The sequence below is a fragment of the Capsicum annuum genome, chromosome 8, assembly GCF_002878395.1.
Source record: "Capsicum annuum cultivar UCD-10X-F1 chromosome 8, UCD10Xv1.1, whole genome shotgun sequence".
In the NCBI taxonomy this organism is placed as follows: domain Eukaryota; kingdom Viridiplantae; phylum Streptophyta; class Magnoliopsida; order Solanales; family Solanaceae; genus Capsicum; species Capsicum annuum.
In genome coordinates, this window is record NC_061118.1 from 23,734,931 (window position 1) to 23,760,209 (window position 25,279).

The 25,279-nt window shown below is 34.8% G+C and overlaps 1 protein-coding gene and 1 pseudogene across 1 annotated transcript; one reads left to right on the forward strand and one right to left on the reverse strand.

Annotated features, from left to right (window-relative positions):
• Positions 1 to 1,782: 1,782 nt before the first annotated feature.
• Positions 1,783 to 13,306, reverse strand: LOC107879139 (annotated as a pseudogene).
• LOC107839000 (elongation factor 2) lies at positions 13,004 to 17,389 on the forward strand. Its single transcript, XM_016682325.2, has 3 exons — positions 13,004 to 13,279; positions 14,296 to 14,427; positions 14,726 to 17,389. Exons 2-3 carry the CDS (start codon positions 14,337 to 14,339, stop codon positions 17,164 to 17,166), a joined length of 2,532 nt encoding a protein of 843 aa, XP_016537811.1. The 5' UTR covers positions 13,004 to 13,279; positions 14,296 to 14,336; the 3' UTR covers positions 17,167 to 17,389.
• The last annotated feature ends 7,890 nt before the right edge of the window (positions 17,390 to 25,279 follow it).

Consider the following 25,279-nt stretch of genomic DNA (forward strand, 5'->3'; position numbering starts at 1 on the left):
TCATCTACTTGGTCTTTAATGTGTCTATGTTGTAAAAATGTGTGGGTGATCCTTCATTGGTTGTTCTTTTGAATGAGATCGGTATTTCAGGCTCTTTGTCCTATGAGGAGGTCCCAGTGATGATCTTAGATTGATAAGTTCGCCAGTTCAAATGAAAGAAGTGGCTTCAGTAAAGGTCCTATGGAAGGAACCAAAAGTTCAAAGAGGCTACTTGGGAGGTGAAGAAGGACATGAAGTCCAAGTATCCAAATTTTTTTTTCATTTTGGAAAACTTGTGATTGAGGTATGTGTTAATCTTCTTGATTTTATTTATGTCTTGAGTTGATAATGGGTTGGAGTCCCTAGACCTTGAAGGAATCAAGTGATCTTGATATATATAATGGGTTTGAATCCCCTAGTGAATGAAATGAATGATTGATTGATAATGATCATAATATGTGTTGAGTTGTACCTTTGTTGTGTGCTTGTTTCTAACTTGTGTAAAGGTTGGTTTGATGCATATTGATGTGTTAACTTGTTCTTATACTTGCCTTACTCTTTATTCGTGGATGAATGATCCAACTGGGGAAGAATGAAACGCCTAGACTTTAAACCATTGAGAAACCACTTCATTTTTGTGTCTCTGAGTTGAGTACGACTAAGAGCTTGAGCCGTACCCATGGATACGGGTCGTACACACTTTTCCCTCCCCCTCTCATACCTTGAGTACTCTACGAGGGTAACATACTATCGAAAATATGACATGGTCTCCCCTTGGTCGTAACCAATGTATACGAGTCGTATGCAACTCAATCATATAGAGCGAGGACCTAACTCAAAGTGGGTTGTTTTCTATACGGCTGGTCTATACGAGTTAGGGGTGAGTCGTACCCTTTGAATATGACTCAAGTATGTCCACTCGTACCCACAACAGTGTGGTTGGCCTAGGATAAGCCTAGGGTACAATTTAGGGTACCACTGGACGAGGTCACTTTTCAGCTTTTAACTAAGGGTTTTGTGGTTATTTCCTTGCCTAAAGCCCTAAGTCCCTTCACTATACACGACAACATTTTAGTCTTATTGCCACTCTTGTAAAGTATGGCCTAAAATAACAGAAAGTGTAGCCTTTGATCAAAGGCTACACTTTCGAACTTTAGGCAACACTTTTTGAGGGGTGGCCTAAAGAGGCGTAACCTTTGATCAAAGGTTACGTTTTTCAATTGTTGTCATATCAACTACATTTAAAAAAGTGTGGCAATTAATGTATAAAGGCCACGTTTTGCAGCTTGTCATTGGTAACACTTTTATTTGATAAAACTACACTTACAAGTTTTGCCTTTGTTTTTCTATTAGGCATGCTTCACAAGCGTAGCCCTTTGTAGCACCTCTACAATACCACTTAAAAAATGTTTCCTTTCATACTATTGGACACACTTCACAGGCCTTTTGTAGCACCTCTATAACAACGCTTAAGAAACATGACCTTTTCTTTATTACTAGCCACACTTCAAAATCGTAGCCTTTTATACATCCTCTATGACAACACTTACAAAGTGTAAGCATGTTTTAGCCACATTTTTGAAGTGTAGCAATATTGCCTAAAATTTGATAGTTCAAGAAACATTTTAGAGAAATGACATTAGGCTTATAAAATGTTAGTACATAATTTCTAATTGAAAAATAATTATTTTGATCAAAATGTATACATCACTAAGAACATTACATAAACATATATATATATATATATATATATATATATATATATATATATAATATCACTTACCAATTAGCTAATAAATAATTGAAGAGTATAGATTTGATTTCAAAAAACATCGCCTTCTACATACTAATTAGAAAACAACATAATAAAAATTTGTACCAAGTTCCACACAAAACCAAATGTATATCAAAATATTTCAAAAATTCTTCATCATTCTAGATCAAGTTGAGTTGTGGCGCCCACCATTCAAATTTGATCCCCCGCATTGATCCTACACATTCAAAATGAAACAAACAATTAGAAGTAAAATTATGCTAAAAAAATATAAAAATATTTTTCATCAAATTATGGCAGCAAAGCTTCCATCTGCCCAAACGAAAAACATTTAAATCCTAGGAGAAAAGATCAAAACTAAAAGGAAATGAATTAGTTTTTATGCTTTTGGATTGAGCAAAGCCAAATGGGAGAAAACGGGGTGGGATGCGAAGAGACTTGCAATGTTGATTCAAGTTTAATGGGCACTCCATAATGGCTATCTGCCATCAGCACACTATCAAGATCTTAACACACGCTTTATGGCATCGTATTAGTGACTCTCTGGTAACCTACAGCAGCATAGCAATATGAGGGTCAATTATACAGTATGTATTAAACTGACTTGTACCTTTCAAACTAAGAATTCATTCATACTTCTATTCTCCAGTATTTTCATTTCTTTCCTTTATGATGAAAATGATTGGGTATGTGTGGTGTTAGCCATGAGAAACCACTTGAACACAATAAACAATAATCCTTTAGCTACCAAAGAAGAACTGACTTGTAAGTTCTAGCTTCTACCAAATTGCTACGATAAAACTGTAACGATTAGATAAAGATCTCAAGAAGTAAAAATTGTTCCATAACTTATTGAAAACTAGACCATAACATTGTACAGAAGACAAAGGTACATACCGCCATGGGAATTCACTTCTGTCAATTCCAGCTTGGTGAAGTTCATCTACATATGGTAAAGCTTCTCTACATTCCTCTCGATCATCAAAGAATTCATTCTTGTCACCTTCTATATTGTATGCTTCATGGCCTTTGCCAGCAACCACCTACAGCGTGGTTAACAGGAACTGAATGAAGCAACACAAATAAAAATTGAATCGCCTAGTAAGCCCTTCTATTATGAATATGTTTTTGCTCGTATAAGTTGTAGCTTGTACAATCAACTAGATTTTGAAAGAAAATAACAAGGAAAAAATAAGAAGAATAAAGATAGTGAACTTACAACCATATCACCCTCCTCACCCATGGCAACGACATAGCCCACATCCACACGTCTGATATCATGTAGGAAAAGTCTATGGCCATTGGGGGAGAGGGGGATAATAATTATTCTCTCTGTATTTCAAGTAATCCTGCATAGTGCATCATACACGAGCCAACACATCATCAAAGATATCCACTGTGAGAGATAAGATGATATAGCTTTAGTGTCAACACTCAAATATGTGAGGAAAGTAAAATCGATACTAATTAAGCAGGAATTGAGTGCAGATAATTCCATAACAGATAACAGAAGATGGGAAACATTCTTTTAGAGAAAAGAAGAGGGAAAAATGAACAAGAGAGATCAGAATCCCACCTAGTGCAACATGTAATATCAGATAGGACGCTGAAACAAACTATTTTCTATTAACAGATTGACAACTACTTGTGCTATTTCAATGATCTATGATCTAATATTGAAAAAGAGAAAGACAGATCCCAACGATCTCAAATATGATGATTTCATAACTACCTGTGCATATTTCAACGATCTATGATCTAATAGTGAAAAAGAGAGACAAAGCCAAACAATCTTAAATATGAGATTTCTAGAAACCTTCTCTTCAAGCTATGATACTTACAAGGATCCTCGGTCTTTGGATTGTCGAATGTCAGAATTGTCACATCACTTTTCTCTGTTGCTATCTTTGACATTATGGGCCTCTTCCCCCGTTAGTCTCACCAGAACAACCAAAAACTTCAAGAAAAGAAACAGGTATTACGTAAGTAGTATAATAGATAATAGAAAAAAAAAGAGTTGAAAACATTAATGATAAATGTTAATACGGATAAAGGGATGACAATCAATGGTGACAACAAATTTGGTTCATGCTTCAAGGCAGAATAAGGTAGTGCAATGGGTCGGCCGTGCAAGTGCATCGTCTGCAGGCCAACACCTCTAACTTTATACTTGACTTGGTTTATACTCGTAATGTTGAAATATCTCAAAACCCTTCAACAAAACAACTAAGTTGGACTTGATCAACTTTTGTCAAAAATGCCATACAAAATACACATTTAAATCCTGGTCGTTTCTCTATTGACTTGTATTTTCTTTTCATTCAGGAATAAAGCACATAGATTTACATATGCGTGTGTGTGCATAAATAAACCACGGTGTGGTTCTAAGAACATCAAGACTTTTAAAGCCTATATCTGAAATTAGTAATCCAACGTGAAGCTTTGAAATTCGCTCCACCTAAATTCATATATGAAAAAGCATAAATAAGAATAGACACATTCTATTTTAAAACGAGCATTTAAATGCACCCTTACTGAATGAAGAAGGGAGGAACAAGTTACTGATTGTTTACCGATTATAACCCTCCTTGGGCCAAGCTCTCTCACATAATCAAGTAGTCTAGATAAAGCATCAAGGGTATGAGCATAATCCACAATTACTCCAAAAGCCTGTTCCTCATCTATTTATCAGTTCACATCGACCAGAGTCTACATCAACCTCTTCAATACCTTTAACAATATCCTCCAAAGGTGCCCCAACTGTAATTCCAACGGCAACTGCTGCAAGAAAGTTATAGATGTTATGCCTTCCAAGCAAGCCAGAAGATATTTCCAATATGCCTTGAGGTGTGTTGACTAACACTTGAGTCTCAAAGAGAGATAATTGAAACTTTAAGAGATGAATGGCAGCGTTCTTATTCTCCATTGCAAAAGTTACAATAGGCACATCCGGGTTCCCTTGTGCTATAAATAAAGTTGCATTAGGGTCATCAATATTCACAATCTTGTGGTGACGTGTAGGATCCACTATCCCAGCGAACAGCTTAGCTTTAGCATCCTTATACCCCTCCTTAATCCCATGAAAATCGAAATGATCTCGTGTCAAGTTAGTAAAAACTGCAATATCAAAATCAACCTGATCAGACCGACCTAACGCCAATTCATAAGAAGAAGCCTCCATTACCATTGCCTCAGTCCCATTATGAACCATCTTTGCCATCAATTTTTGACTTAAACTACATCAGGGGTTGTATTCGGGGACTGTTAACTTATTATCCCCATAAATGTAATTCCCTACCGTACTCAACATCCCTTTCTTCAACTCTATTGCTCCGTACGTCGCCTTCACTAAGTAAGAAGTCATAGTCTTCCCATTAGTTCCTGTAATCCCAATCACAGACATACTCTTAGACGGGTGCCAATAAAATGAAGCAACTAACACAACAAGCACTGCATTCGTATCCTCTACAATAACCAATGCTTTACACCTCCAAAGTCTCCTTAATGTCAATCTCTTTACTAGCTACAATAGCAACAACACATCTTTTATCAACCTCACTCAAATACAAATGTCCATCAGTTTTCCTCACAATAAAACACGCAAACAAATCACCACTCTCAACCAACCACGAATCATGTTGTATCTAACTAATCTCCACTTCTAAATTAATGCTCTAAAATTAATCTAGATTTAATTCCACCCGTATGAAATCAAAATGATCATTTATGATAATCAATTTCAAGCTCTCAACTATAGCTTGTATACAATTAGCTAGCAACATAAGGAGAGAACAAAAAAAATTATACAAGATACAATAAAGCAAATTGCAACTAAACTACACGCAAATCATAAATGATTAGTTCCGTAAAAGGAAGAAAGGAAAAAACTTAGAATAATACTCCCTCTGATCTATAACTTTATCATCGGAATAAATATACCCAAATTGGAAATGAATAAAGGAATAATATGCCCAAATTGGGAGGTGCAATGGAGAAGATAATATTATTCCAGAGGTACGCGGATTTAATTAAATAGGTATAATCATTATAATCTATTGTTTTTACTATTTGTTCAAATGGACTTTCTATTTGTATTTTGTTAATCTTATTTTTTCCTGTTATTTTATGTTTTGTTGTTAATACATATAGATTTTTACATCTTGCTGTAAATATTTTACTTCCTAGGGTTAACTCTATTCCTGATATTTTCCAATATAATACTAATGATTTATCTATATTCCTATCTGTTACTGCTACTGAATAATTTGCACTTATTATAAATTTAAATTTTTGGTATATTAGATTTCCTTTTACGGCAGTTATTATGCTTTTTTCTATAGGTTTTATAATTCTATCGTCTGCTAAATATAATTCTATTGGTGTATCTATTCCTTCTCTAAAACATGCTTTTATTAATATCTCTGTACCTCCAAGGTGTACATATTTTATTGGATCTCCTTTACTTTTTATATCATTTATTTCTTTATTAATTATTCTTTTTGTTACTAGTGGTATACTAGCTTTTCCTTTTGCATATCTGCAATCTATTACATGTTCTTTTTGGCATACTACATAATATTCATCTTTTTTCCTAGTAAAAATATTTTTTATTGTTGGTATCTTAAATATTTTGTCTACACTTAAATCTAATTCTTTTCCTTTTATTTCATCAAATATATTACTGTCAAATATTATTTTTTGTTCCGTTCCTTCATCATTTAAATATTCTTCCTTTGTTATTATTTTTATATCTTCTTCAGTCATTTGATTCATCTATTTCGCTATCTGTTTCATTATCTGTTTCGTTTTCTGAAATTTCATATATACTATCTTCACTTTCTAATTCATAATCTATATAATCTATCTGCATGTATTCGGTATTTTCTATTTTTATTTCTGATATTTGTTTATTTTTTGGATTTTTAGGTAATTTACAATCTCTAGCTAAATGTCCTAACTTTCCACAATTATAACAAGTACATTTTTTTATAGATTTCTTTTTTCTATATGGTCTTTTATGTTTATAATTTTTTACATAATATCTTTTTCTTGGTTTTTTATATTTATATTTTGATTTTTTATATTTCTTATATTTCTTATGTCTTTTTCTTTTCTTATAATATCTTTCTTCGCATCCAAATTGCGGTGCTATTTTATTTTTGCAACAAGCTAAATTTCTTATTAATGTTTTTTCCATTTTTAATTCTTCTCTATATTTTTCACATAAGTTTCTATACCATTGTTGTAAATATTTTATTCTTGCTCCTAACGTATCTACTATTTTTGCTTCTTCCCAACTTTTTATTATTTTTGAACTAAATGGTTCGGGTAATTTATTAAAATATAATTTTCTTATTTCTTTACTTTCTTCTATACTATATGCTCCTTTGTAATAATATTCTTTAAATGCGCAAGTATATTCATCTATATAACACATATTACATATTGCTAATTTTAACATTAAATTTCTATTTGTATCTTTTTCTTCATTTTGTTCTTCTTCGATTGTTGTCGTACTACCAAATTGAAGTTCTTCCTTTTGTCTTCAATCTTCTTCCTCTCTCTTAGATGTAAAATATTTATATAAATATTTTTTAATATTACTTAAAGAACAATAGAAATTAGAAATGTTGATTATAAAGAGGATGCCTACCGTATTTAAGTGCAAACCCTAGATAAAGTTGTTCAAAAATTATTGTGATAGCGATGCCATTTTTGAGTTGAATATTTTTGAGAAGTTAAGGGTTTTTTGAACTGAGCTAGACAATTATTTTTTCAAATTTAAGTTTTTATGTTATTGTTTTTGAGTAATTAGAAATTGGAGGGAATATCATATTTTAGTTTTAAAATATTAGGGGGAATATCATATTTTTTATAAATTTTTGAGAAGTTATAAGACAAAACTTGTAAAATGTTGTTTTAAAATAATAAAAATAGCATATTTTAAAAGTGTAGACATATTTGTAAAATGTGTTGCCAATTATATAATGATATGACAACACTTATAAAGTGTAGCATGTATCAGTAAAGAGCACGTTTTATAAGTGTTGTAAAAATTATTGTAGCTTAAAGTTAAAAATTAAGGCTACATTTTAAAAGCATGCCCAAAAGTATCTTAGGCAACACTTTACAAGTGTTGTCCAAATTTAGTATGGCCTTAGGCCAGAAATGTTGTAGTGATATAAGGCATTGTGGCCTCCTAAGACCTTCTTTACAAGACTCAAACACTCCAAAACACTAAAAGCTTCTTGAAGCAAGATTGGAGGCTAAGGTTTGGAGAGAGCTTGTCTAGTGGCAAGAATGAGCCAATATTGTTGGTGTGTCATCTTGTTAAAGGCATGTATCTTTTTCCCTCTTTAACTATCTCTAAACCCAAGTATTTCACACTTGGATTAGTAAGTGTACATAGTGGTTTTGAAATCAAATGAAAAGGGTTTTGGTTGTATAATAATGGATAATGATGATTCTTTCTTAGACATATTTTTGTATGTGTTATTGATGATGATTTGCATTATTGCATATATGGGTTCTTGTTTTATGTTGTTAAATATGAGGGTCTTTGCGTAACCCTAATCTTGAAAATATCTACCATGAAAATGACCTTGTTGAAGGTAAGCACATAAGGTGTTTGTAAAAATGTCTAAGTGAATTGTTTAGTCATATATTAGGACGTTTAAACTAGGGAAATGGTCCAATATATATGAATGAGTAATAAATAATATTTTAAGGGCATTATGAGCCATGTATTGTGAAATTAATAACCTTGTTGGTTGATGGCTAAGGAGAGGTGTAATGACCCGAAATCGTCTCCCGAGACGTCACACGGTGCCTAAGGCTACGAGTAGCCCCAAGCTAACCCTTACAGCCGGTTTCTACCAATGACACTCAATTCAAGATAAGAATGGACTCAACACTAGCATAGTCACATCACATGAAAGGACATATGGAAAAGATACTCGGTCCATAAGACCACAATATAGAGAAATCTTAACAAAACCACAATATCGAACCCTCGACACATCACAAGTCTAACACTAGTCTGACAAGCCTCTACAAATCAAAATCTAAAGAGCCGTGGGACAGGTCCCCAACTGACTCGGAATGAACTGAAGATAAAACATAGTCTCTCAAGTACGATAAATATCTGAAGATCGGTCCTTGAACCATGACGAGTCACCACTGTAGAAAACGTAGGTAAGGTACTCGAAGAATCACGGGCAAGGCTGGGACTGAGCACCTGAACCTATATTATGACACAATGTAGCACATAGACATATATGTCGATCAGTACTTGGAATGTACTGAGTATGCGGGGTTGAATGCATATGAATAAAATAGTAACAATCTTCTTTAATCAAATCATATATGCATTATGAGACGACTCACATGGCTTGAACAAGTATAAAATATAATGCTCATAAGTTATGTAGAATGGAGCATGTAACACAAATTTTGTGAGTCATCATTGTTTAAATCTCAAAATTCGAAACCTTCACTTGTTCTCAATACCTAAAGGCTAAGGTACTTTAAACAATACTTTCAACTCATGCATAAGTCTCATGGAGAGCAAAACTTCTTCAATGCTCAACATTTCATAACTATTTAGAACTCATATACTTGGAATTCGGAATCATATAACTTGAAAACATACTTGAAGGCATTTCATTCACTTTAGGAAAATATCTCATCTCAAGCTTTAGGGAAATCACTCTATCTCAAATGGAAAGACATTCTAGTTTATGGAAACAACTTATCTCAAGGCTTTATAAAAAGTACTATAACAAGGGAAGATGCTTTTATTTAGAAAATAACTCACATCAAGAAAATATTTTAGTTGGGGAAACATCTTTGCAATTCAACCCTTTAGAAAAATAGCTTATAGGGAAGGAAAATAAGTATTTGATATCGAAGTCTAAATATCAAGGGAGGTTCTCATAACCGACATAAACCATGCGAGCTATATGAAGTCCAATGTTTTGTCCTCCTAAGGAAGAGACCCCACGTTGGGGAGGAGCGTCATACTCTTGCCAGAGAGTATAACTAGGTCTAGTGATCACTAAATGAAACTCAGCCTCGAGCCCAATCATAATCATCATAAACTTGGCCTCAGGCCCAACCTATGGTGGCACGTAGTTTTGGTGTAAGAAACCGTAGTAACTTACCCACTCGATGCTAAATACTACTCTCTTTAGATTATCTGCGCTCATCTCATAAAAAAAATCCACTTTTAGGATAATCACATGGTTCACCTCGAACCCAATAATTAAATTGATAATCTCATACAGTGAAGTGGATTTCAAAGCTCAAGGACCATTAGGTCAATTCATTTCTCAATAATCTCAAAATACTCAAAACATGGGTGCTCATAGCACAAGAGTTTATAATTTCACAAGTCGCAAATAGGGCTTACTAACCCATTATTCAATCTCAAGTTAAAGCTCATCAAAAACATAATATATAGCATATAGATTCATAAATCATGTGGAAATCTGAGAATTTCAGCAAATTACCTTAAAATCTCAATATAGCCATATGCTTCAATATCTCAAAAATGCAAATATTAGCTTATCAAGGAGTAAAATCATGGGGTTTATACCCAGCTTTAAATACTCAAGAAAACATGTAGAAATTATGTCATTTGACTCTTAATTCATGGGAAATATCAATATAATGCATTCAATAATAATGGGTGAAAAATCCAATTCAAATTCATGTAAAAACCTCATATATTTCAAGAATTTCATGATGTAAATAGCCTTTTGGGCACAAGGGTGAAAGGATTACCCTTGTTAAAAACCCCCACATACCTTGAATTAGAAGCTTTTGATGAACTCTCACTTTTGAAACTCTATTCGTGCTCTAGAATGAGGGTTCTTGAGGTCCTTGACTTGAGAACCTTGAATCTTGACTCAATTTAGGAAATCCATGGGGGATTCTTGAGGTTTTTGGAAGAGGTTTGGGATACTTAGGGTTTATGTTGACAGAAAACTTGAGAAAAACCTCATAAGATGCTTGTAAATGGCTTTGATTTAGTGTTTTCACGATTTTATAGGCTTGAAAAAGGTTCAAAGTGCCCTTTTAAACATCTATACGAAACTAGAAAAATTAAAATGGAACCCGATTTCATTGGCCTCCGCGATGCGCCACTTATCGCGGTGGCTCACTGGAATTTGACAATTGGGAAATTGGCAGCCTCCGCGATGTGGAGCCATCGTGTTTTCCCACTAGTTGGGACCTGGGACTCTTCTACGATATGCCACTATTGCGGGGGTCCATTGGAAATTGACAATTGCCAAATCAACCCTCTCTGCGATGCGCCAGGCAGTTAAATGATGCAGTTTTACGATTAAGGCTTAAATTAGCCATAACTTCTTACCAGAGTGTCAGATTTGGGCAAATCTTGTATCGATGGAAAGCTTATCAGATTACCTACGTGAAAAAAGTAGAAATTAAGGAAATTCTATATGGTTAACACATTACTCACTTAGGAAGTAACTTCTCAATCTTTTAGGTTGGAATCACGCCTCACTCGACATGCCCTACAGCTCAAAATACGAGGGAACTTTGTGGGGCCTTACAAGAGGGTAAATCCCTAGGCATAAAAATGAACTCGAATTATATATTAAACCAAGTGTGGTGAAAATGTGATATACTGTTATTAATAAAATATGAATGTTTGTGTGGGTCTTGAGGACCACAAATTGAATTGTATGATGAATTAAATGAAGGCATTTGACCTATTAAGATGGTTTAGCAATGAAGGCTCCCATGAGGACCGTGTAGTCGCATATAGAGTTGAATTGGCTACATGAGCCAAAACCTTTGAATGTGATATGGATTGTATGAATGTAAATGCTTGAATAATGGGTTAAGTGTTCAATGTCGACCAATAATAATAATAAGATGACTAGTGATTCAAGTTCCTACAGTGAAATGGCTTATGGTTCGAGTCTTTTGCCCAATAAAATGACTAGTTGTTGGAGTCCCTAGTCCGATGAGATGACTTGTGGTTTGTGTCCCTCGTTTAAAGAGACTCTTGAGGTTGAATACCTCATCCAATGAAGTGACCAGTGGTTTGAGTCCCTAGCCCAATGAAGTGGCTTGTGGTTTGAGTTCCTTGCCTGTTGAGATGGCTAGTTGTTCAAGTCCCTAGTTCGAGAGACTTGTGGTCCGAGTCCCTTGCCTAAAGAGTTTGTTGGGGTTCGAGGACCTCGTTGAATAAAGAATTCTTGAATCTATAAATATAGAAGGTTGGAGTTATCCACCTCATGACATGGGAATAAGTGTATTGAAAATGCATGCTAAGTCTTGTTTCCATTGTGGCATAATATGAGCATATTGTGTATGTCTATATGTGTGACTATATGTTCAAGTACGTTGTTAAGCCTTGATCCCTTGAGTTGCATGTGAAATACCTATGTGTATGGATAAGGTTATGTATATGATTGAACATGATACATATTAACTTGTTAATGATTGATGATGTTATTTTATCACTTATCATTAAGTTACATGCTAGCGTACCAATTGCTAACCGTCTTCGAACGCTATGTCCCCACATGACATAGGGGCCAGAGCATCTTTTTCTCTTTCTGCACAGTGATTAGGTGATCTAACTGGTTCATGCATTGACTTTGGGGTGGTGAGCTTTCTTATTTCAGAAGACATTCATTCTTGCTCTCTTATCTTTAGACTTAGTCTTATTTTGTTTTTGTTTGGCTATTGTCCGGGCATGTCCCGAGATATATATTTCTAAACTTCATTTTGTATAGAGGTATTGTGGATGATTGTGGACTTGGGTGTAATGGATAGATTGATAAATCTAATAAAGTGATTAGACATAATTAAGCTACGATTCATAGTATGCTTTCCGCTATCTTATCTATTGGTTGGAATTTGTCCGACCCTTGTGATTTATATTGATGATTAGGTTGGGCTTTCGTGGAAACCTCCAGTTCATGTGGGCTTGAGGTGCCCTTACGACATGCCCCGGTTTCGAGTCTTGTCAAGGAAAGAGTTAAGAAAAAAAGTTAGTACAACATCATAGTTAACCCAAATGTTATTTTTTAAAAGAAAAAGACAAACACCTTTCTAGAATGGATTAAATAGAAGAAAAATGCGTGCAAAATTGAAATAGGCAAGAAAATGGCAGCCACGTGTACCTGCTAAATTCTCTCTTTTACCGTGTAAGGACGACGAATCTTTCGGACTCTTGTCTATATATAAGTTATATATATATATATATATATATTGTGTTTTTATTTATTATAGTGTTATCCATCATGAATCGAAGATTTATCATAAATAAACTCTATAATTTATCTGAAGTAATACCTCCAAATCTCATTCCCAGAGTTGGTATGGTGTTATCCACAGAAGTGTACTTTCCCCTAAAGAGCAAGGCCACAATTAGCCCATCATTCCGGCCCATAGATCTAATGTTACAAAAATAAATACCTCAGCAGCGAAGGTCACAAAAATTTGTGTTGCCAAGAGAAGACCTCGCCGCCTCCTTCTCTTTGCACTGTAAGTCCCTCTCTTTCTCCACTTCATCTCTCACGCTTTGATGTGTTTATTTCATATAAGCGTTGTTCATAGAAGTCTTTCTTTAGCTTATTACATGAAATTAAATGGATAATATTATTCTTCAGTAAAACGCTTCTTCTCTAGTTGAAGATTTTGGTTCTTTCTTTGCCAGTTTTCCTTGGATTATGTGTTGAATAATATTTAAACCGAGTTGAATAAGGATCTTATTTTCTTTTACAAACACTTTTAGATTTACGTTTTTAGATCTTACTTTCAGACCCTCCTATGGGAGCTTTAGCGCACCGGGCCTGCCCTTTTTAGATCCTTACTTTCAGAATTGGAATAGAATATTGCAAGAAATATGAGGTACAATGAGAAGAGACTGCCAAGTTTTTTTAAATAGTTGAAACATTGTTCAAAATGAGTGTGTTGCAGCACTTCACATATGTAAGGTTTTATGGAGGGATGTGTGTAACCTAGAATTAATCATAAACAGATGTATAACCTAAGATGTATAACCTAAACCTTGAGTGGAGATAAAATTGCCTTAATCTATTTTAAAGTTTATGTTTACGCCATCTAAATATATAAATGATTAAAATCATGTGATCTTTTAGTAATATTTGATTGTGTATTCCAAGAGAAATGAGGTATAATTTGTTCTGTCTAATATCTCAATCACTTAATTTTGCGCTAGATATAACAGATCCAAGTTACGTAATGATGTCAATCTTTTTTAAATTATAGCTGCTTGCTTATTTTCATAAATCTGGAACATACAGACATTTACTTGTATATTTGTTCTGCACGGATTTTTTTCCACTAGCTTGTATCGTTGCTTGGTAATAAGCCTAATGATGTGAAATGTACTTTGTTTTAGATTGCAAAGTATATTTTGTTTCAGAATAACTCCTTGTTTATACCTGGTCTTACACCAAAATATCTTTTGAATAAACTTCACCTTGTTGAGTGTGTTTTGGTTGATGTTTAACATTTGTCGGTGTTTCAAATGGCAGGAACATAAAGTAATTTTTATTGACATCAACAAGCATCCAAGATGGTGAAGTTCACAGCTGAAGAGCTTAGAAGGATTATGGACTTCAAGCATAACATTCGTAACATGTCTGTTATTGCTCATGTGGACCATGGTAAGCAACTAAACTAATATTATTAATATTGCTAGTTTAAATTCGTTCATGTAAGATTTTTATCCATGTCAAATGGGAAGGGAACTTTATTGTGATCACTTGGAATCAGTCTTGACGCTGAAACGACCTCATATGCTTTGGGGTGGTACAGTTTGCATATATTGTTTTATTAGTTTTCTTCTCCTTCTCATGTCCATGCAACATATTCTTTGGTAGTAGCGTATCATCTATGGTTTAACTAATGAGATGTTGAATAGGGGTTTCTAATTCTGTGATATATGTATATAAAACCTCGCAGGAAAATCTACCCTTACTGATTCTCTGGTGGCGGCTGCTGGTATCATTGCTCAGGAAGTTGCAGGTGATGTCAGAATGACAGATACACGTGCAGATGAGGCTGAGCGTGGTATCACCATCAAGTCCACTGGTATTTCACTTTACTACGAGATGAGTGATGACTCCTTGAAAAACTTCAAGGGAGAGAGAAATGGGAACGAGTACCTCATCAACCTCATCGATTCACCTGGGCATGTTGACTTCTCATCTGAAGTGACTGCTGCTCTTCGTATTACTGATGGTGCGCTTGTTGTGGTTGATTGTGTAGAAGGTGTGTGTGTCCAGACGGAGACTGTGCTCCGTCAGGCCCTTGGTGAAAGGATTCGTCCTGTCTTGACAGTTAACAAGATGGACAGGTGTTTCCTTGAGCTGCAGGTTGATGGAGAGGAGGCCTATCAGACATTCCAAAGAGTTATTGAGAATGCTAATGTTATTATGGCTACATATGAGGATCCTCTTCTTGGTGATGTCCAGGTTTACCCTGAGAAAGGTACTGTTGCTTTCTCTGCTGGATTGCATGGTTGGGCTTTCACTCTCACCAATTTTGCCAAGATGTATGCTTCCAAATTCGGTGTTGACGAGTCTAAAATGATGGAAAGGCTGTGGGGTGAGAACTTTTTTGACCCTGCCACCAAAAAGTGGACCACCAAGAGCACCGGGACAGCTTCATGCAAGCGTGGGTTTGTTCAGTTCTGCTATGAGCCAATCAAGCAGATTATCAACACTTGCATGAATGATCAGAAAGATAAACTCTGGCCAATGTTGCAGAAGCTTGGTGTAACCATGAAATCTGATGAAAAAGATTTGATGGGCAAGGCACTGATGAAGCGTGTGATGCAGACCTGGCTTCCCGCAAGTACTGCTCTTCTAGAAATGATGATATACCATCTTCCATCTCCTTCCACAGCTCAAAAATATCGTGTGGAGAACCTCTACGAGGGACCTCTTGATGATGCGTATGCCAATGCCATCAGGAACTGTGACCCAGAAGGGCCGCTTATGCTTTATGTATCCAAGATGATTCCAGCATCTGACAAGGGTAGATTCTTTGCTTTTGGTCGTGTATTCGCTGGGAAGGTTAGTACTGGTATGAAGGTTAGAATCATGGGTCCTAACTATGTTCCTGGTGAAAAGAAGGATTTATATGTTAAGAATATTCAGAGAACTGTTATTTGGATGGGTAAGAAGCAAGAAACTGTTGAGGATGTTCCTTGTGGTAACACTGTTGCCATGGTCGGTTTAGATCAATTTATTACCAAGAATGCAACTTTGACCAATGAAAAGGAAGTCGATGCCCACCCAATCAGAGCAATGAAGTTTTCTGTCTCACCAGTCGTGCGTGTTGCTGTTCAGTGCAAGGTTGCATCTGACCTTCCCAAGCTTGTTGAAGGGTTAAAACGTCTGGCAAAGTCTGATCCTATGGTTGTTTGTTCTATTGAAGAGTCTGGAGAGCATATCATTGCTGGTGCTGGAGAACTCCACCTTGAGATCTGCCTGAAGGACTTGCAGGATGACTTCATGGGTGGTGCTGAAATTATAAAATCTGATCCTGTTGTGTCCTTCCGAGAGACGGTTCTCGAGAAGTCTAGTCGTACTGTGATGAGCAAGTCCCCTAACAAGCATAACCGTTTGTACATGGAAGCTAGACCGATGGAAGAAGGGCTTGCGGAGGCTATTGATGACGGACGCATTGGCCCGAGGGATGATCCCAAAGTTCGTTCCAAGATCTTGGCTGAGGAGTTTGGTTGGGACAAAGATCTTGCAAAGAAAATTTGGTGCTTTGGTCCAGAGACCACTGGTCCCAACATGGTGGTGGATATGTGTAAGGGAGTTCAGTACCTGAATGAAATTAAGGATTCTGTTGTTGCTGGTTTCCAGTGGGCTTCGAAGGAAGGTGCTTTGGCTGAAGAGAACATGAGAGGTATTTGCTTTGAAGTCTGTGATGTTGTTCTTCATGCTGATGCTATTCACAGGGGTGGTGGCCAAGTTATTCCCACTGCTAGGAGGGTTATCTATGCTTCTCAGCTTACTGCCAAACCCCGCCTATTGGAGCCTGTTTACCTTGTGGAGATTCAGGCTCCAGAGCAAGCCCTCGGCGGCATCTATAGTGTTCTTAACCAGAAGCGTGGACATGTGTTTGAGGAGATGCAGAGGCCAGGAACCCCTCTTTATAATATCAAGGCATACCTTCCCGTTATAGAGTCATTTGGATTTTCAGGTACCTTGAGAGCTGCTACTTCAGGTCAAGCTTTCCCACAATGTGTGTTTGATCATTGGGAAATGATGTCATCCGACCCATTGGAATCTGGCTCACAAGCTCAGCAACTTATCCTTGATATCCGCAAGAGGAAGGGGTTGAAGGAGCAAATGACCCCTCTATCCGAGTTTGAGGACAAGCTTTAAGATAGATGTACGAGGAGACAGCAGATATGTCACCTGCTCAATTGGATCTACGGAAGTTTTGTTTTACATCTGTTGTCTTTCTGTTTGGATACTTAATTTGAACATTTTGTGTTGATTAGGATGGTAGCACGTAAGACTGTTGTTTGCAAGACTTATTAGGCCCATCTTTTCCGTGGTCTAGAGTACTTCCTGCCGTATTTTATTTTAAGTGGTCTTTTAGTTAGTTTTCTTGCACTCTGTTCGTTTCTCTTATCAAATGCACTTTCTACTATGTTGAAGGTAAGAATGTCCTTAATTTCATAGCGGAACAGTTGCGCTATGCTTCAGGTTGACTTGTATTAAATTAGCACGAGTGATGTTTTTCATCCAATAAAAGATTTCCATGAATAATAATTATACTTTTTCATTTTAAAATATTTTACTTGTATATGTTAATTTTTTTGTAGTATTTCATCTTAAAACTTGAACAGCTTAATGACGTGGAGATGAATTATAAATAAAGTAAATTTTCAATGAAAAGAAATTATAAATTAGGATATAATACAGAATTAATTAATCAAATTCTCTTGATTAATATTTCTTTAAGCGGTGTGTAAAAGAAATACTACATAAATTGAGAAGACAAGTAATTTGAAAAGGACATATATTTAGTTTGCAAAATTGCAGCATTTCTTCGGTTTGCTTTTTACTTGTCACTACCGGTGCGGAGCTCGTATTTTTTCTGATAGATTTGGTACCGGTTCACCCGCCACCGATTCGGTAAATGGTCGGATCTGATATATTTTTTTTAAAATATATTTTAATGTTACATAGCCGGAGGGGGAGGGGGAGGGGGGCAACAACTATTTTAACGCTCAAAACACCGCCCCACCCTCCCAAAATTCCCCACTTCTTAACAAATTTTCATTATAAATATCCCTTTATATTCATTTTTTTCCTCACAAATATTCTCATATTCTCTCTAATATATTAAACTTTAAAATCTCCTTATTATTTACTTAATATTTATAATTATTGTATTAACTAATTGGAGTTGGAGATTTTTTGAAGATATTGCAAGCTTCAATTATCATTTTTTAATTTCGACATTTGGTATACGTCTGTTTTTACACGGACGTTCGATATATTCATTCCAATTTTAGTTTCTCTATTTATTTACTTTAATTTCTATATTTTTATTTTTTTAGTATCTATATTTATTTATTTTTATTAATTTTTTGATTCTAATATGTATATGGCTTGTTTTAATATTTTAGTTATATCTAAATTTAATTATGAATGTCAATAAAAATAGAAATGGTAAAAAAATAATCTTTGATAAGATTTTTCATAGAAGTACAAAAAAAAATAGTGCTACTACTAGTTCATTATTACCTAGATTTAGTAATATTCAAAAAAAACTTCTTTATCACGACCAAATAATTTCCATGTTGGTGTTGGTATGCAATTAGACCATGCGACCCTAAGTAGACGTTATAATAATTTTGAGGAAGATTTATCGGAAGAAGATGATATAGAAGAACAAGAGTTAGATGAAACCCCTACCCATACTAGTCCGGTTAGGAATAACCGAAAGAAGGTGAAGAAGTTCCACCTTTACCAGAATTTACCAGGGCCAAAGGTATTAAACGTACTAAAAAGTCTTTAGTTTGAAAAATTATGAAGTATGATAGGGTAAAAAAATATCATCACTTGCAATAAATGCAAGAAAGTTATGAAATATTTGATCGAGGAAAACAATGGCGGGACAAGATTGCTAAGTAAGCATTTGAAGAAATGTAACAAAAAATTTATTCGTCTAGAAAGAAGGCTAAGGCAAAAAAAGATGATACACCATTGCCAGAAGAATCTGTAGGAGGTAATATGATTCAGACTCGTTTAAACATGTATAATCTGGCTGGCTCAAGCTCATCATCGACATATAGTGAAGATGTGGATAGATAAGAATTAGCAAAAATGATTGCCGTTATGGATTTGTCTTTTAGTTTTCCGCCGCACCCCGATTTTATTCATTATATTCAACAAGTATATAATTTACCTTTTAAAGGTTTTATACGAAATACAATCAAAAATGATATTTTTAAATATCAAGCTGAACATTGTCATTTTCTTCGTTGCTTATTTAGTACATTTGATGGTAAAATATCTATTACTCCTGATATGGATCATAGTATTAACGATAATGATTATTTTACTCTTAGGAGTTGTTTGGATCATAGTATTAACGATAATGATTATTTTACTCTTAGGAGTTGTTTGGTGTGAGATATAATAGACTATAATCCTAGAATAAGTTTTGAAATTTGATTTGTAGGATGAATTTGAGTTTTGGAATCTTTAATATGGTTGTAATGGTGAAAAAATGTTGAAAAGTGATAAAATGGAGAAGACAAAGCGCTTGTACCACACTTTCCACCTAAAAAACTGGGTATATATTTTGGGGAGGGGGGATTAATTTCACTTTAATAAAGGCCGCTGTGTGTGGGGGGGGGGGGGGGGGGGGGAATTAATTCCAGTTAAAAAAGTAAAGGGGTGTAATAGGACCCCCGCAAAGTTCAATATGCTCCACTGAAAATTTGATTAAACTTCAAGTATTTTCGTGGGTATTATCCCTATTCTTTTTGTTAAAAAATTACACTTTATAAATATAATTTTTATTTTTGTATATACGTTGAATTTATTTGACTAATATTTCTATTTATTTATATTTTGCTTTCTCTTAAAATATTAGACTCCACTAGTATTTATGAGAATGTATGATATAATGATAACGTCGATGACGATATAATAGGTAATTGAAATTTAAGTATTAGTATTGCTTCTGAAAGTGCTGAATGCTAACCATTAGAAATTATGAAGACAAGTTTTTTAGTCAGATGTTTAGAAAGGTTGTATGTTGCTAACTAAAAATAAATTAGTTGAGTTGAAGGCTTAGTAACACATTTTTAATTAAATAGTATGTTAGTTACTTGAAAATTTATATCTTACGTATCAATTAAAATAACGATAATTGTAATGTTTTACAATATTATATGTACTTAAATAAAATGACATAAACAATAAAATGGATGCACAATCATGAGAAAACACACACAAAAATATTTAAGCTAAATAAGATAAAAATTTTATTTTAAGAATGAATAATTAAAGCTTGCAAAGAATATATATATATAAGTAAGATGTGAGATATTTTGGTAAACAAACAATTATTCTTAGAAATTATACAATGGATAATTATTTTGAATATGACAAACCAAACACTCAATAAGAAATAATCCCAACATAACTTATCTGAGCATAACTTATCCCAGCATAACTTATTTTCAAACCAAACGACCCCTTATGGCTCATTGGATTTATCACCATTGGGACATGCAAAAAAAATTATTGCTTATAAATATGTTGACGAGACTAAAACTGGTTCCTATATAGCTTGTACAATAGGAAAAAACTTCAAATATTCTTAACTTATTGATAAAATTATGACATGCACATTAGATAATACTTCTAACAATATGCAAGTTGTTGAGTTTTTCAAAACCAAACTTTATCCAATAAATGATGATTTTATTCATGTTAAATGTGCTACACATATTTTAAATTTAGTAGTAAAAGAAGATATTGATTTTTTTAAAAATATTTTTTTTGGATTAAATTTTGAAATTTATTAATAAAAATCAAAAGAAAGTATTAACAAGGATGGACCAACCCATTCGAAGTTATCTAACGGAGAAAACAAAGAAGCCTACTACTAAAAGAACTTCTACTCGGTCCAATCCAAAATATCTAAGAAAATACATATAAATGTAGTAGGGTTTCCAAATTGAGCATTATCTTCTTCTTCACTTGCATCCACCTTCTTCTGTAATATTTTCTTTTGTCAATTAATAATTCTTTCTTCTTCAGCTTTGGGTGATATGAACTGTGCGTTGGTCGATCTTTCATGGAGCTTCTTCCAACTTGCATAAGTAAATGCTTCCCATTTCCTTCCCTCTGTTTTATGTGTTATCTTTGTTGTTGTGATTCCTTTGATGTTTTTGCTTGTTCTTCTTCTATTTCAGCTGTGTTCTCCGATGGATGGGACTTTTTTGTGTTTTTTTGTGATGCATCGAGGGATCTAGTCAACTGAGAACTATTACCTCTTCCAAGTAAGCTGATTTTCCCATTTTGCCTCCTGGTAATCCTACGCGTAAGTGTTTTTCTTGACCTTTGAATCCCTAATCTATAGATACGGTTGGTATGGAGATACTGAGATGCTTAGAACCACGAGTATTTGAAAAATAACATGTTCCTCAGGTTCTTGAAGTTTAATTTGACCATCTGACTCTCCCCTTTTACTGCGAGTCCTTTTCTGTTGGCTGCTGTAATTAGGCTAAATAGCCGTTTCACCTTTTTTGATACCTTCTTGGTTTGTATATATAAATCTTATAAAAAACTTAGATTTAGCCTTCCCATCCTCTTCACTCTTTTGATGGTGACAATCTCAAATAAGGACATTGTAACTTATCACTGTTAATAATTCTCTTACCTGATGCATGTAACTGTTTAAATGATGTGAATGTGAAGTCCCCATTATCAAGTACAAAATTAGAAAAGTAGTTAGCTAATTGATTTCCTTCCCTAAGAATATGTTGAAATGGCACCTGCTTGCTTGACAGTAAACGCCAAATTTGTTGTACACAGCCTGATATACTCCATCGACTATCCAATTCCCTGTTTAAAATTTTTTTGCATTGATAATGAATCCGTCTAAATGATCACCTTATCATGTTTTGTATGACTACAATGCTTGGCTGCCTGTAAAATTGTTATGGATTTTGCCTCCGTATTATTTGTATCCTCTATTATGGCTCCCTTTGCATACAAAAGATCACTATGCATATCGCTTAGAAAAAAGGCAAATGAACTATTTCCTAGATTTTCCCTTGATGATCCATCAGTATTATCTTCACCCATCCCTCAATTAGAAATTCCCATAAAACTGTAGTAACTTTAACTGTGGCTTTAGTTGTTCAAAATCCTTTTAGAATTCCTGGCCAATCATAAGAGAATTCCAACTTTGGTTTCATTACTTTCAATAATATCCTCATATTCTTTGTAATGATAAATATCAATCTTTGTGCAGTCACATCTTTCCCTTCATGCTTCAAACTATTTCTTCTTTTCCATAATTCTCATAAAATGATACCAGGTAATGCCTTGAGATACACTTTCTCCCTCTATTTTACTTCAACATTCCATCATTTAAGAATTGTTTCCCTTAGGCTTAAACCCTGAATATTCATACCTGCAAAAGAAGAAAAATAGGACTAAGTCCTGTTAGCAATATGGGATCTCAAGAACACATGAGACATAGTCTCTTGTGCTGGATTTGTTCAACACCAACACCTGGAAGGACCCTCAACTCCCCACCTCCTTATAGTATCATCCACTTGGACATTTCCTTTCCATATTCTCCGTATAAAAATACAATTTTAAATGACAACCCATTTATCCATAATTCCTTATAAGTATCACTAACTATCTCTCTTTGTTTCACATACTGCCAAGTTGATTTCACTGTAAACATGCCTTTTGAATCAATACTCCATATAGCTTTATCCTTTACTTGTGTCTGATCAGGTGGTCTTATTTTATACAAAATGTGAGTAACAAAGTTCTCTGGAAATAGGTTCTTATCAACTCTTCATTCTATGATCCATTTAACACCAGATCCCTCACATATTGATACTTGTCATCCCATTCCTTACTTTTCTGAATAATAGAATACATATCCCCCATGTCAGTCCAGTTATCAAACTAGATATGAGAATCCCTAGTTTTAGTCTGCCATACAATAATATGCTCAATAAGATCTTCGACTTGCAACATTTTCTTCTAAACTTGAGAACCTCCACTACCTGTTTTCCACATAACCTCTTTAGGATGCTCTTTTTTACAATACTTATTATGCATGTAGTTACTCCAAATAGACTCTCTAGTCCTAAAATTCCATCAAAGTTTACAAAAAAGTGCAGTGGCAATCCTCCTTCCTCTTCTGGTAAGCACAAGTTCTTCTATTTCACCCTATGTCTTCCTCTTCCACCTAAGTACTACTCCAGAAGAATTGAGAAAATATTCTCTCTATAGTATTCAATACATACATGGAAGGATTCATGATTGAAAGGCAATGAATAGGAATATTTTGTAAAACATGCTTAATTAAAATAGCTCTACCACCAAAGGATAGTAATTAGCCTTTCCAATTTTGCAATTTGCTACTTATTCTATTCATTATAGACTGGTAATAAACCTTCTTCTTCCTCATGTAAGAAATTAGAAACCCTAAGTAGTTAAAAGGAAAATCATGTCTTAATATCCTTGTAGCTACTTCTTCCATCACTACTGCACCATCAGACACCCTCTTATGAAAACACAAAACACTTTTCTATTTATTGATCTTCTATCTTGAAACTCTTTCATAGTTGTCCAATATTATTGTTACCACTTGCAAAGTACCTAATTCAGCCTTGCATAATATAATTATATCATTTGCAAAGGCCATATGATTGATTTTATCCCTTAGGCATGCCGAATAACTGAAGTCCTTTTTGAGCAACAAAGACTTCAAACTCCTTGATAACACCTCTGCAACTAAGATAAACAAAGTAGGAGATAAAGGATCCCCTTACTTTAATACCCTAGAGGATTTATGACATAACCTGAATCAAGGCCTAGTCGTGTTGGGTGCCTCAAAACCAACCAGGATTGGAGATCACCCCCAATACCTAATCATAACCGCCCTACATCCTATGTCGGATGACTTCTAAATATATATAACATAACAAAATGGAACAATCATAAATCAAATACAGTCAAGCGGTGTCAGCCCCAATACTAATACCAATGCCAAGGCTGACACCAATACCGACACCACTCATGCCAATAGAAAGTAGTCTCACAAAGCCTCTATCCGAAATTAAAACAACATTTGATCAGGACATGCTCCCGATCATAGACAAAAACCAAAGTCTAATAAATAAAAAAAAAGTATTTAGAGAAGTCTATGACATGAAATGGAGCCTTACGGTGTATGGAAGCTCACCACTTTAATCCGACACAAGGCTGTCCCTAAATCCAATTACTGAGTAGGAGGAGTAGTATGGTCGATTCCTGTATCGCATGGAGATATAGCGCTCGAAGATGGGTCAATTGGTGAATGCTAGCATGTACTCAGGAGTAAGGATAAAACAATTCCAATATTTAAAATCAAGTAAATAACCATATGCATTCATATCCATCCTTATATATATATATAATTCATGCCGGGAAAGGGAACCGATTTTGGCATGCATTTAAAATCTTAGCCTGGGTTTGTGTAAATTTACCTTCATAATCCACCCATAGGATATATGGGTCTATGTGACCCCCTTAATGGGCCCCAGTGCATGTAGCCGCATGAATCAGAGATATTACAGGGGATGGAGATTCTCGTGTACCCTTCACCGTCCATGATACATATATACAAGTATAACTTAGGTGATTCCTATGTACCCCACAAGTATATGGTCACCATGACAAACCCTTATGTAGGCAAACATGAGTTTTTAGTGTCCGTCCATCGAAATCACACCTTCAGGGTTATCTATCACAACCCATCTTTATTTCCTAATTAAAACCATTTGCATATAACCAACCACCAATTCTAGAAGTTATTTACTATCACAGCCTGAGGTTCCCCCCTAGTCATGACAACGGTGCTTACGATCTCGAAGGATCACAAGCTAACCCATGAGCTGGTACCTGCTATGAGCCCTAAGTAAACTGATAATGAACATCATATGCGGAAACAACTAGGTAAAGCCATAAGGTTTTAAATACTGTACTATTGATAAGTCATAAATTTGAGCATAAAAAAATACTGAAAAGACTGATAAAAATAACTAATAAATTGACTAGCTGTCTGATGTATGAAAACCTCTAACTGACTGAAAAGAGTTGATGGGACTGGACCCAACTAACTCCAACTGTCTAACTGAAATGAAAACCTGAACTACTAAAATAACTGAAATAAATAACCATATTATCGATAGATGAGGACTCACCATGAATACTGCTGTTTATAGGCAGATCT